The sequence below is a fragment of the Amaranthus tricolor genome, chromosome 10 (assembly GCF_026212465.1).
Source record: "Amaranthus tricolor cultivar Red isolate AtriRed21 chromosome 10, ASM2621246v1, whole genome shotgun sequence".
Classification (NCBI taxonomy): domain Eukaryota; kingdom Viridiplantae; phylum Streptophyta; class Magnoliopsida; order Caryophyllales; family Amaranthaceae; genus Amaranthus; species Amaranthus tricolor.
In genome coordinates, this window is record NC_080056.1 from 3,503,602 (window position 1) to 3,516,763 (window position 13,162).

Sequence of the window (13,162 nt, forward strand, 5' to 3'; positions counted from 1 at the left end):
TCAATCAAATATAAATTATTTTCCTGTACGACTGTCTAATTTAAAAATTTATATTATTGCAAATCCGAATCAGGCCGCTTTTAACTCATAATCTATAATGAGTCTTATTTTCACTAGAACTTAATTATTTATTATTGATATAAGTTGTTTAGATGAAACTGCTCCAACGAAATCATTCAATCATTCATTGTATTCGGAAAATGTTGTTTCAATATAATAAGGTAGGATTATAAAATAATACTTTATGATTTTAAATTCAAAAAAATTAAATTGACTCGTTAATTAATGGTCTTAGATTGTTGCCTATTAGGCTATTATTACTTACACTCTTTATTCAAGTAAAAATCATGTTATTTCCTTCTTTATATTTGTATGGCCTTTTAATGACCAATTTTTAACACAGTAAATTATGCGTTTTGGCCATTTTTTTGGCACAATATGAGTGTCTTTCCTTTGTTATTTTTGTTCAAAATAGGAACAAGACAAAAAAAAAAAATGAAAAAAGGTAGCGAATAATAATAATATTGATAAATAAAAATAAATATTTAAATTGTATGATTTTTTTTATTTAGAGACAGACTAAAAAAATCTTAAGACAAAATGATAAATTTCTTTTAGGTCATAAGAAATGAACTTCTATAACAAATGCCAGGAAAAACTCTCAGATTTTTACTCAAGGACAAATTTTTTTATCTCGTGGTGACATATGACAAGTGACTTTAAACTTTTAATTTTCTACTTAATAAATACAATATTAAGATTTTTGTTAAATTTATGTTATTATTACTCATCATAACGATGTTTTTTCATAAAAACAAACGTCTTGATCACCATTATGGTACACATTTTTTAAAAATCCATTCAAAATAAGTATTTAATTTAACAAATAACTTAACTTTTTAACTATTAAATGCAAAAGTTGAAAGCTCGAAATCACTATACAGATAAAAAAGGAAAATTCCACATGGCAACCCTGTGTTTTTTGCTTTTTAAGTGGTGGACATATGTTTTTTTAATCCGCATGGTGACCTAAGCCTTTTACTTTTCCACTTGGTAGACACAAAAATGCTAAATTTACATTATTATTATCACCATAACGACTTTTTACATAAAAGAAACGGTCCGATCATTTATAAGGGACACTTTTTTGAAAATTGTTTTGAAATAATTACTTAAATCATAAAAAAATTAACATTTTATCTACCACATGAAAAAATTAAAATCGCAGGACGATCCTGCAATTTAAAAAAGTTTATAAAAAGCAAAAAATTTTCCCTAAATACTTCTATTAAGTATAATTATAATTATAATTATAATTATAATAAAAACAAGAAATAGCAAATTAGGTTAGAAAAACAAAAATTAGAATGGTCGCACAATTCACAAATTGATGGATCGCATTGGCATCTAACATTAACTGGAGTTCATCCTCATTACTCGTCAATCACCATCTCTTAGATTAGCGTTAGCAGTACTGGATCTGGGAGAAGCTGTAGAGATCGAAAATGACGGAAGCAGCGATTAGGAACAAGCCAGGAATGGCGAGCGTCAAGGACATGCCTCTTCTTCAAGATGGTCCTCCACCTGGTGGTTTTGCTCCCGTCCGTTATGCCCGTCGAATCCCCACCAAAGGCCCCAGCGCCATGGCTATATTCTTCACTGCTTTTGGAGCTTTTGCTTGGGGTATGTACCAGGTTGGCGAGGGTAACAAAAAGCGACGGTATTTCTTCTACTCCCTTCATTATTTTTAGATGAATCCGGATCTTATTCTGCTTTTTTGGTACTTGCTTTGATTGACTTTTTTGTTTTGTTGCATCTTCCGTTGAAAATGATTGGTGGGTTTTTGGGATTGGAAAATAGGGTTTGAATCCCCTTCTAATTTGACGAACTGAAAGCTACATAGATTTTCATGAATTGGGAAATTGTTTTTTTACATATCGTCTTTGATTGTGATTTGTGGTGTTTTCGTAATGGAAAATGGAATGAATTTCTACAGAGGTTTTCATGTGTTAGAAAAATGGTGGTTTTTTGGTTTACTGGATGTTGGTGCTTTAACTGTTTATTGTTTGTGGGTTTGATACTATTAGGGAATTAGGAAGTTTGAAGTTTGGAGGATCAGACAACACAAAGAAGAAAAGAAGCTTTGTATTATTATTAATGAATAAAAGTACAGTAGGAGGCTATATATATACATTCAAGGAAAAGTGTAAAAACAAGAAAAGTAGTAACTAAGTTTCTAACCACTTAACAAAACAGTAAGTAATACAACTAAAAATAACAGAAAATAAGAAAGCTTATAAACTAAACAATCAGCCCTTATCAGTTGCATATTGTATATCCTCATCATCCCCCCTCAAGCTTGGAGTGATGGAAGTCATGCCAAGCTTGAACAGTAAGTGCTGCAATTGGTGAGAAGGCACAATCTTAGTCAAAACATCAGCTAATTGCTCATTTGTGGGAACGTAGCTGAGCTCAATGAGGCCCTCAAGAACCTTCTCCCGTGTAAAATGACAGTCTATGGCGATATGTTTTGTACGATGATGGAGGACAGGATTTTGAGCCATATGTATGGCAGATTTGTTATCACACTCTAGAGTCACAGGCTTTAAATTTTGCACACCAAACTCTTCTAATAACCGAACAATCCATGTAATTTCATAAGCAACTGCTTCCATAGCTCGGTATTTGGCTTCAGAAGAAGATTTAGAGACCGTACACTGTTTCTTGGACTTCCAACTTATTGTTGAATTGCCAAAAAGAACCCATACCCTATTACAGATCGTCTTGTGTCCAAACACGCACCCCAATCAGAGTCACAGTAGCCCTTTAGTTTCAAAGAATCACTGCCTTTGAGGAGTATTCCTTGACCATATGTGGTAGCCACGTAATTCAATGTGTGGATTAAGGCTTTGAAATGGTTTTCGATTGGATTCTGCATGAATTGGCTTAGGGCTTGAACGGAAAAGGAAAGAACAGGACGGGTTCTAGTAAGAAAATTAAGCTTGCCAATAAGGGATCTATATAGGGTTGGATTAGCATAGAGAGGGGAGTCATTGGATTGAAGTTTGAGGTTTAGGGGTAAGGGTGTAACCACTTATTTAAAAGAAGTCAAACTAGAATCATGTAATAGATTAGTAGTAAACTTGTGTTGGCTTAGAACAAGTCCATCATCAATAATATGTGACCTCAAATCCCTGAAAATAATTAAGTTTTCCCAAATCTTTAATGCCAAATATTTTGTGAAAATGAGCTTTTGTGGACTGGATTACAGAAATTTTATCGCCAGTGATGATAATATCATCGACATAAACGGCCAAGATGGTGATGGAAGTACTAGTCTTCTTGGAGAACACGGAATAATCATTCTTAGACTGTGTATATTTTTGATGAAAAAGTTCAGTGGAGAGTTTTGAGAACCACTGTCTGGAGGCTTGCTTAAGCTTAGAGAGACTTTTTTAGCTTACAAACCATGTGGGGAACACAGGTCATACCTTCAGGTATTGTCATGTATACATCTTCGTGGAGGTCACCATGAAGAAAGGCGCTATTCACATCTAGTTGATACAAAGGCCAATTACAACTGACAGCTAATGCAATGAGACATCGAATCATTGTTAATCGGACAACTGGGGAGAAAGCTTCTTGAAAGTCAAACCCATGTTGTTGGTGATAGCCTTTAGCAACAAGACGGGCTTTATGCCTTTCCAGAGTGCCATCGGACTTTAGCTTAACTTTGTAAACCCATTTTGAACAAATAGCTTTCTTGCCACTTGGTAGAGGAACTAATTCCCATGTGTTATTTGCATCCAAAGCTTGAAGTTCTTTTTGCATTGCTATTTGCCATTCGGTTTTTGTAGCTGCATCTTTGTAAGATTTTGGTTCATGCCATTGAGATTGCTTAGCCAAGAAAACTTGAGAATCATTAGGTAAAGTAGAAAAAGAAACAAGATTACATATACAATCAGACAAATGTGTAGGAGGTCTAGGTGTTCTTAAAGATCTTCTTGGAACAAGATTACTATTATTTGGTATAAGTGGATGCAAAGAATTATCATAAATTGGGAGTTGGGAAGAAGTGGTGTTTGGTGAAGATAAATGGTCAGAAGCATTAGCAAGTTGGGAAGGGTATTTTGGAACGTGGGAAGGTGGAGTAGATGAAGTAGTATGCAAAGGAAAATCATACAAAGGGGGTGAGTCAGGGATAGTACAATTAGGTAGATAAAAAGTAGAAAAGGTGATGGGTTTGTATTTTTTTGGTGAAAGGGAAAGTTCCTTTCATGAAAAAGGACATCTCTTGATACAAGAAAGGTGTTAGTAGCTAAGTCATAGACTTTATATGCTTTTTGAGCATAGGGGTAACCAAGAAATATACAAGAATTAGCCCGTGCATCAAATTTAGTTCGACCGTGTTTAAGAGTAGATACATAACAGAGACAACCAAAAGCGCATAAGTGATTGTTATTAGGTGAAAAAATTTCATAAGGAGAGATATTGTTCAAACATTGAAGAGGTAATCAATTTATAATATAAGCAGTGCATAGGACACATTCGCCCCAAAATTGAGAAGGAACATGAGATTGAAAGTACAATGCCCTAGCGGTCTCTAAAAGATGTTTACGCTTACGTTCAACCACTCCGTTTTGTTGTGGAGTATCCCGACAACTTCGTTGATGTTCAATTCCTAGTTCTCGAAATAAAACCAACATATTACCTTCACACAACTCCGTGGCGTTATCAGTGCGAATAGTTTTACGCACTTATGAAATTGATTTTGTATAAAAGCAAACAAATGTTTGACCATAGCAACACAATTTGATTTATGTTTGAGTAAGTACAACCAAGTAATTCTACTAAAATCATCTACAATAGTGAATAAAAAATTACAACGATTATGTGTCTTGTGAGGGTATGTTCTCCATATGTCTATATGTAAAAGATCAAAAATATGAGTAGTCTTTATTGAGCTATCATGAAAAGGGAGCCTAGTTTGTCTTAAAGCTGGGCAAATAGTACAAATCAAGGATTCTTTAATTGCTTTAGTATCAAGATTTGGAAAAATGACTTTAATTCTTGAGAAAGGTGCGTGGCCTAGTCTCAAATGCCATAGTTTAACATTATCAAGCATTAATTTTGATGGAAGAGGTGTGGCATTAGTCTGACATGCGTGGGTCTTGGAGGCAGCAAGATTCTTTTAGGCCACTGAGCAATGCAATCCGTGGTCATTGTTACCAAGATGCAAAAAGGTGTTCATTAAAGGATCTTGTAAAAAGCAACTTTGTTGAGAAAAAGCAATATTTACATTCATATCTAAACAAATCTTGGAGACAAAGATAAGATTAAATTTAAAATCAGGAGCATAAAGAACATCCTTTAGGAAGAGACCATCAGATAAAGCAATGGTGCCCTTTTTATTGACATTATGTTTAGTACCATCAGAGGTAGTAATTTTATGATGAGTAGCGGAAACATCTTTGATGTTAGTGTATAAATTTAATTCATTACATATGTGATCAGTTGAAACACTATTTACAATCCATTTAGTATTGCAAAAAAAAAAGATGAGAGAATGTGGACCTGCTAGATTAACTGAGCTATCTGATGCAATGTTGTCTGTAGTGGTACTCTCTTTTCTGTCAAGAAGAGAAAGAAGATGAGAATATTGTTCAGTTTTGAGACCTAACTGATTACCTTTTGTATTATCTGGTTGATCCTCGGTGTGAGCTACGGCTGCATACATCTTGGTGGAGTTGGATTTGGATTTATTGGGATAGCCATGTATTTTAAAACATCTATTAATACTATGACCGGCAACCTTGCAATGGTCACAAAAATAACTTGACTTTTTTCCCATTGTTGGTGTTCTTGCTGTTAAGAGTAGATTTCCATTTGTCAGAGGCAAAAGCCATAGGCTCGACAGATATTTGAGGCTTACTGAGGTCCTTGTGACTTTCTTCCTGTAATAACATGCGATACACCTCAGCAACATCAGGAAGATCTTTATGCATCAAAAGACTGTACCTGACTTGATTAAACTGAGGGTCTAATTTCATCAAGAACGTCATGATTCGTTGATCTTGTTGAATCTTTAAAAAATTGTTGGTGGGGTTGCAGGTACAAACGGGTAATGGTCGAAGGTCATCTATTTCATCCCATGATGACTTCACTCTAGTGAAATATTCAGCAACACTCATGTTAGGTTTCTGACAGGTATTTAGAAGGCGTTCTTGTAGTCTATACATTTAGGATGAGGATGGATTCCCAAATCTGGCTTCAAGATCAATCCAAATTGCATTGGCCGTTTTAAAGTACATTATACTCTTGGCTATATGCCGTTCTAAAGAAGCAATAAGCTAACTGATTACCATATTATTGCATCATTGCCATGCCCTTTCATCATTAGATCCTTCAGTAGGTGTCGATTAAGAACCATCTACAAAGGGAAGTTTGTTTTTTTGCATCAAGGCTGATTATCATAGACCTCTTTCAATCACTAAAAGAGGTGTCATCAAAAACAATAGAAACCAATCTTGCACTGGCTGAATCGGAAGGATGCAAGTAGTAAACACTACTTGGATTTTGCGTTGGATCAGTAACTGTGTTATTCGCTCTGGAAGCAAGTTGTTGGTCCATGTGGCCCTGATAATGTGCAAAGAAAGCAGAAGAAAAGAAAAGACAAAAATGAGAAAGGTTCTTGATGAAAGAACTCAGAAGAAGAAAAGAATGTCTGAAAAAAAATGAGGGATCGATGCCTGCTCCTGATACCATGATACAATTAGGGAATTAGGAAGTTTGAAGTTTGGAGGATCAGACAACACAAAGAGAAAAAAGAAGCTTTGTATTAAGATAATGAATAAAAGTACAGTAGGAGGCTATATATATACATTCAAGGAAAAGTGTAAAAACAAGAGAAGTAGTAACTAAGTTTCTAACCACTTAACAAAACAGTAACTAATACAACTAAAAATAACAGAAAATAAGAAAGCTTATAAACTAAACAATCAGCCCTTATCAGTAGCATATTATATATCCTCATCAGGGTTCAAATAAATTTTGGAATCTAATGCCTAAATTTTGAAGTCGATTGAACTACTTGTGTGCGTATTTAGGGTTGCTTGTCAGCTAGGAATGTTGAGAGTGGTTTTGTTGAACATCATAGGGTTGTATGTTTAATTTTTGGGTGAGGACTGTTGCAAGCAAGTTAGCTTTTGAGTTGTAATAAGTAGATCCATTGGCAAATGTTTAAGTGGAATTGTTGCAGAATATGTTTTTTAACTTATTGCGGATATCTGGACTAGTGCATTTTTCTTTGTCATTTGCTATGATTTCGATGGAAAATGAGATTGGAATAAGGATTAGTTTTTCACTGGTTTTGATTTTTGAACACCATATTATTTGTATTGTAAACTTATGGAATCATCAAGTCGTTTGGTGTAAATTTGTCTTGTCAAGGCAAATGAATGTGGGTCTATGTCCTAAACAACACCATGGCCTAACACTTTGCTTCACTTAATGGTCTAGCGAGCATCATGAAGTGAATGGTTAAAAAGTTTTCCATGCTTTAGTACAATGTCAAGCACATTTAAGCTGATCTTGACTGGACGCTTTCTTTCTTGTGAAGCCTGTTCTTGTCCTTCCATTGTGAGATCCCATGAGGGCATTAATTATTTTGACGTTCATCTTTTCGAGATTAATTTGTTACTTTACTAGTGAAGTAACATGACTTTGTTTATTGGATTGGTGCTCCCTTGGATGAATAAACTTCAGGATATTATCCTCCCACATTTTTTTGTTTCCTCCATGATTATTGTAATAGTTAAGTGGTTTAGGAATTGTGAAGTCTTGAGCTATCTGGCTCACCTGCCCTCTCTCGCCATTTGTGTTGTTACTTCCTTGTGTCATTGGAGATAACCTATGTTACTTTTTTTGAGTGAACTTTTACAATGAGATTTTGCCTTGTCTATTACCACATCAGTTGTGAAATAGAAAGTTCTGTATCCCAAGGGCTGAAATCATGGGTGAGGTTAGATATGTAATGCAAGAGTTGAAAGCTCATTGTATTGTTTTGCTGCTGAAGCTTTCTGTTTGGTTTTAGACTAATAATGTTGGCCTCTTAGATTGTCTATTCTTATGGTTTGTTATTAACTTTAGAAAATGAAGCTAAATTTAAAATTGTGGTTTGTGGGCTGATTTTTGGTTGTTGCTTAGCCCTAATTGAGAAAAAGTTGTTTTGAAAAGTATAATGGTTGTACAAGATGAAGATTGATAGTGTTTCAATAACAAAGGAATGAGGTTATGTATTTATAAACTAAATATCTATGGTTTGGCTGGATTTAAAACAATATTCTGACTTTTTTTCTTCTCATCACTGTTTAGTTGGGATGATTATTCTAATTCTTGTTTGGATGCCGTATTTTGAAAGGTCTTGTGAACTATGGTAGTTTACTGGGTAAAATTTTCGTCAGTGCTGATAATGGGTGATTGGGAGAGGTATTGTGTGATTGGAGATTGTTTTTTTAAGTAGATCCAGGAAAACTTTGTTTGAGCTTGCAAAATATGAATCATGAATCTGATATAATGTATGTTCCATGTGGCTAAACGTTCATCAATTTTAGCATTTTCTTCCATGAGAACGTCTTTATGTCACATACTAATGAGAAGGGTTTTCATGTTTCATTCAAGTTTTTGAGAAAAATTGGAGTAGGCTACCTATGTGGCTATCTTAATCTAAAGTAGTTTAAATGGTTATGGTTTTAGTTCTTGTGAATCATCATTAAGCCTATAATCAATTAAAGCTGTTTGAAGTAGCCACAACTATTAACTCCATTGCTAATAGATGCCATAAAATTGCCCGTCGACTCTATTGCCATAAATTTGCTTGTTTGCTCCGATGTCACAAAATGTCATTTTGAGTAGAGTATTAATTATTTTCTTCCCTTTCGGCTTTCACCCTCCTCTAAATTAACTAAAAATATTTCAAAAGAAAAAGTAAACATGGGGAGAAGTTGATGTGAATTTCCTTTTTTTTTCACTCACACCAATATTTGTCGTTTTTGTCGGGCCTTTGAATATTGCTATGGCTCTAACCATCAAGAGTTTTCGAGAGAACACCTGTGTTCTGATATAATACTAATTAGATTAAGCTGGATTATTATGAAGTCTTAATCCTGATCGTTTGATTAGTATAGAAACTTAGCCTGGATGTGGGGTGTTGGGAGTCTTATCTGTGACTGTTGTTTCTTTGGTTTGACTTTGAGTACTTCATGTGTGTGCTTGCTGTGGTTCTCTGCCTCTGAACAAAACCAAGTGCTTGCTCAGTTTTTTAGTCTGCTCAACTTGATGGCTGTTACCTAAAGGGCAAATGTTAGATTCATTATACTATGATACAAATATGTTTATTTAGTAAATGAGTTCTTAGACTATGTTTCTCCAATTTTGCCTATCACCTTGCTGAACTCGTGTCCTACATGTTTTCTACCCCTCAAATTCCTTCTGATGATTTTCATGATTTCTTATGCTCCCTAAGAGCCCCAAGTGATGTAGTCTTCAGGGAACTTTGGTTGGGCACATCAACTCAGGATTGGTCCCAGTGCTTAAGATCCCAGCAACTTGATTCTTGTCTCCGGTTTATTTTGTTTATCAAAGCTATTTTACTTGAAAAAGTATAAATTCTGGCATTTTGGATTATGGAGGTGGAAGATATGATGGAATATGAGCCTACTTATGTAGTTTTGAGTATGACCTAGTGGAGTAATGTGTGTATATTTCCTTAGTTTTAGTGCCTGTGAAAACATGTAATCTAAACTCAGTACCATCAAGCTCATTTTTTTTCTTCATTTTCAATATGAGCATGCCTGTCTTTGATTCAACTTGTTCTATTGTAATCTTATTGGATGTGTTCCTCATCTTTTGCTTTGTCTATGTGCGCTCAGTTTTGTGTCGCCATTACCTTCTATCTCTTGTTCTACTCCTTTTGCACTCTCCCCGTTTTTTCTGTCTCTGATTTAAAAAAACTGATTTGTGATATTAACTGGTGGGTTTTTTGGATGTTAGGATGTGAGGTCAAGTGGACGGTAGACAACAACTGAATGATATACATCTTCCTTTGCCTCATTCTTCTCTATTTTTTGTCTCTTATCTGCACTTAAATGGATCTAAACACTTCACAAGCCCACATGCTAGTCATTATATGAGTCATGTGTACGTTGCCAACTACTTGTTAGTGTTAACTTCATAGCAGGAAACAAGAGCTTAACTTTATAGCTACTTGGATGCTATATTAGGTCCACTGTTTGTTCGACCAGTTTCTTCATAAAGGTTTCAAAATTTTTATGAATACTTTGAACTGTATATATAAGTGAAAATTTGTAAATTCTAATGCATGGTGTTACAAATTGTTGAATTCCGCTGTGTTCATTTGTCCTGGTGATACTTGGGGCTTTTATTGTAATTGCAAATTGTTACTGAATTACTCCTGTTGAATGAATAGTTGAACTAACTGAAGCATTTAACACAGACAAAAAAACCCATCAAGTCACGTGGAACGAAAAATTGCATTTTTTAGCGTTGCACTAAAAGCTCTTGTATTTATGTACTTGTGATTTTCATGAATAGGGCTATCAAGGAAGAGAAATATACTGCTCGTCGAGCTATACTGCCGTTGATACAGGCAGAAGAGGATGAAAGGTAACGAATCTTATTTCTGTTGTTTGTTACTCCTTCCGTCCTCAAGAGATAGCATCACCCATAAATGACACAGGTATTAAGAAAATGGTTGGGTTCACTAAATTGTATGGTTATGATTAAAAGTGAGAGAAAATAAGAGAAGATGTATGGATAAGAATTAAAGAAAGTGGTGGGGATATTGCCGAAAATCCAAAAGTTGCAAAGTTAAACGGATAAACTAAAATGGAAAGTGCGGCAATTTCAAGGACAGTGGGAGTATAATCCATTATTTCTTTAACTGAATGTTTTTAAGTGGGTATATGCCATCCTGATGGGTTTTTTTTGGTTACAATCGAACACAGATTTGTCAAAGAATGGAAAAAATACTTGGAAGATGAAGCCCGAATTATGAAGAACGTTCCAGGCTGGAAGGTAGGTGAGAGTGTATACCACTCTGGACGATGGGTGCCTCCTGCAACCGGTGAGCTTCGCCCCGAAGTTTGGTGAGCCACACCGCGTATGTCTTTCCTTTCAGAAATGTTATTGACTCCCTTGTCATAGCAAAATTTGTTTTCTGCCTCTTATGGTACTAATAAGTTGCAACATTCTCCAAACGAATTCTTTTGCCATTCCCTGTGAGTGACTGATCGACAATTTGCTGCTGTTATAAGTATGATTCAAGTGTCACTATGTGTTTGTCACTATCGTTTTTGTTTTCTTTCTCATCGGTGTCGCTCTTAAATTCAATGTATGAATCTCTACTCTCATATGCTTTTCTTTTCGTAAGAAAAAGGAAGATTGTTGAACAATTGTTGCACACTTGCATAGTGTTTGAATTCGGAATTCGTTGGCATAAATATGCTCGTGCCAAGTGTGATGAAAATCACCGATTTTAAAACCAACAGTCTATCGCACCCATTCAACGTGAAACCAAGACATGGTTAGGATAGTTAGACAACTGAGAAACCATGATTCCAAAGGTACGGACTCTGTGGCTCAATGAAACACCCAGCTTTATTTTATAGTTCGAAATGAGCATCTTGTTTCTTCTTTAATGATTCTAGAGGATTATAGATATGTAGGAGTATTAATAATTCCAATGCATTTTTCTATGCATCTTTAATGGTCATTCGAAAACAGTCTCTTTAAAGTACAAACTAGCCAAAGCATTGTGAAAACTGGAGGTTCACAACAACGCTTGGAATAGTGGTTAACAATAGGAGAGGGAGGAACACAAGACTTAAAGTTTTGTAGTGTCAAACCAAAGCATTTTAGAAAGATTGTGTAGATAGGAATCCTTGGATAGTGATGAGAGTTATGATCCAAATTTTGTATCTAAAGCTTCCCCTCGTAAGATTTTAGAAAGAGAAGTACGATAAGAATGTATCTACCCCTAGTCTCTTACTACTAACAAGTATGTGTGGTGATCCCTGATCTATAGGAGCCAACTTATGGCTAAAGGTCTGGAACCCAAGACCTCTTACGATGCAGGTGACTCTCTAACCACTTACTTTACTTAAAAAGATAAAACCAAACTGAGAAAGAAGATACCGAGAGGATTATCATGCCATGGCATAGAATTAGTCAAAAGTGTAAAGAGGAGATGAATATATTCTCAGTTCACTTCTATAGCTTTTGGCAAAGACATATGCTTATTGATACAAGATTCTGTTGTAAAAGTATGCACAAGTGATTTTCATTGAGATATTACCACACTCCATGATCTCATGATCGATAAGTTATAGTAAGATTCTATCGGCCATGTAACAATCCCAACCCTAATGGGCTTAACAATTATAGATGCTTGATGCTTCAACATTGATCGGAGACTTCACTTGCTTGCACCAGCCACCACTTAGACAACATAATGGATGAACTTAACTTTGAGATCATAATAATCGGATCAAATTTAAATTACATACAAAACACGTATTCTATTTTAAAGTGTCAATTTCATTTACATGCTTAAATGAAACTCACAAATTACACTCAAGAGATACAATGTAATCCATATTTCATTGGCTAAAGAAAGATGTACGAAGTGCACGCTATGGAGTTATAATTAAGCAATGCTCAAAACCACACGTGGGATCCCACATGTGCTTGTGTGAAAAAGACAGACTAATTAATGTGTGCACATATTTAACGAAGTAAAACAACATTTACAATAAGACCTTGCACAAAACAAGGCTACTTAGGCAACTAACTAATTTAGTTTTCGGTTTTCTTTGCACAATTTGTTCTAACGAGCAAACATTGCTCGGGCGGGCATTCAGCCAATATATGGCCATATGAAAATTTTCTATCATACACTAAATGTCCGATATTTTCATAAACACCACAAACGCACAAAAAATGAAAGCGACGCAAGAGGCCAAGTAGTAACCGACCCAACGAGAACTCGAACAGAATGCAACTAGGGCTGTTAAAAATTGACCCGACTAATCGATGACTAATATAGAGTCAAACTTGGCAGGTACCCGATGCTTAGCATGTAGGA

The 13,162-nt window shown here is 35.2% G+C and overlaps 1 protein-coding gene across 1 annotated transcript; it reads left to right on the forward strand.

The window, feature by feature from the left end:
• Positions 1-1,355: 1,355 nt before the first annotated feature.
• Positions 1,356-11,471, forward strand: LOC130825539 (NADH dehydrogenase [ubiquinone] 1 alpha subcomplex subunit 13-B). Its single transcript, XM_057690814.1, has 3 exons — positions 1,356-1,720; positions 10,612-10,683; positions 11,025-11,471. Exons 1-3 carry the CDS (start codon positions 1,506-1,508, stop codon positions 11,167-11,169), a joined length of 432 nt encoding a protein of 143 aa, XP_057546797.1. The 5' UTR covers positions 1,356-1,505; the 3' UTR covers positions 11,170-11,471.
• Positions 11,472-13,162: the final 1,691 nt, after the last annotated feature.

Excerpts from the sequence above, each read along its gene's own strand:
- LOC130825539 (XM_057690814.1), top strand. The coding sequence starts at position 1,506 with ATGACGGAAGCAGCGATTAGGAACAAGCCAGGAATGGCGAGCGTCAAG. Across the intron at positions 1,721-10,611 it reads GAGGGTAACAAAAAGCGACG|GGCTATCAAGGAAGAGAAAT; the intron begins GTATTTCTTCTA and ends TTTCATGAATAG. Across the intron at positions 10,684-11,024 it reads CAGGCAGAAGAGGATGAAAG|ATTTGTCAAAGAATGGAAAA; the intron begins GTAACGAATCTT and ends AATCGAACACAG.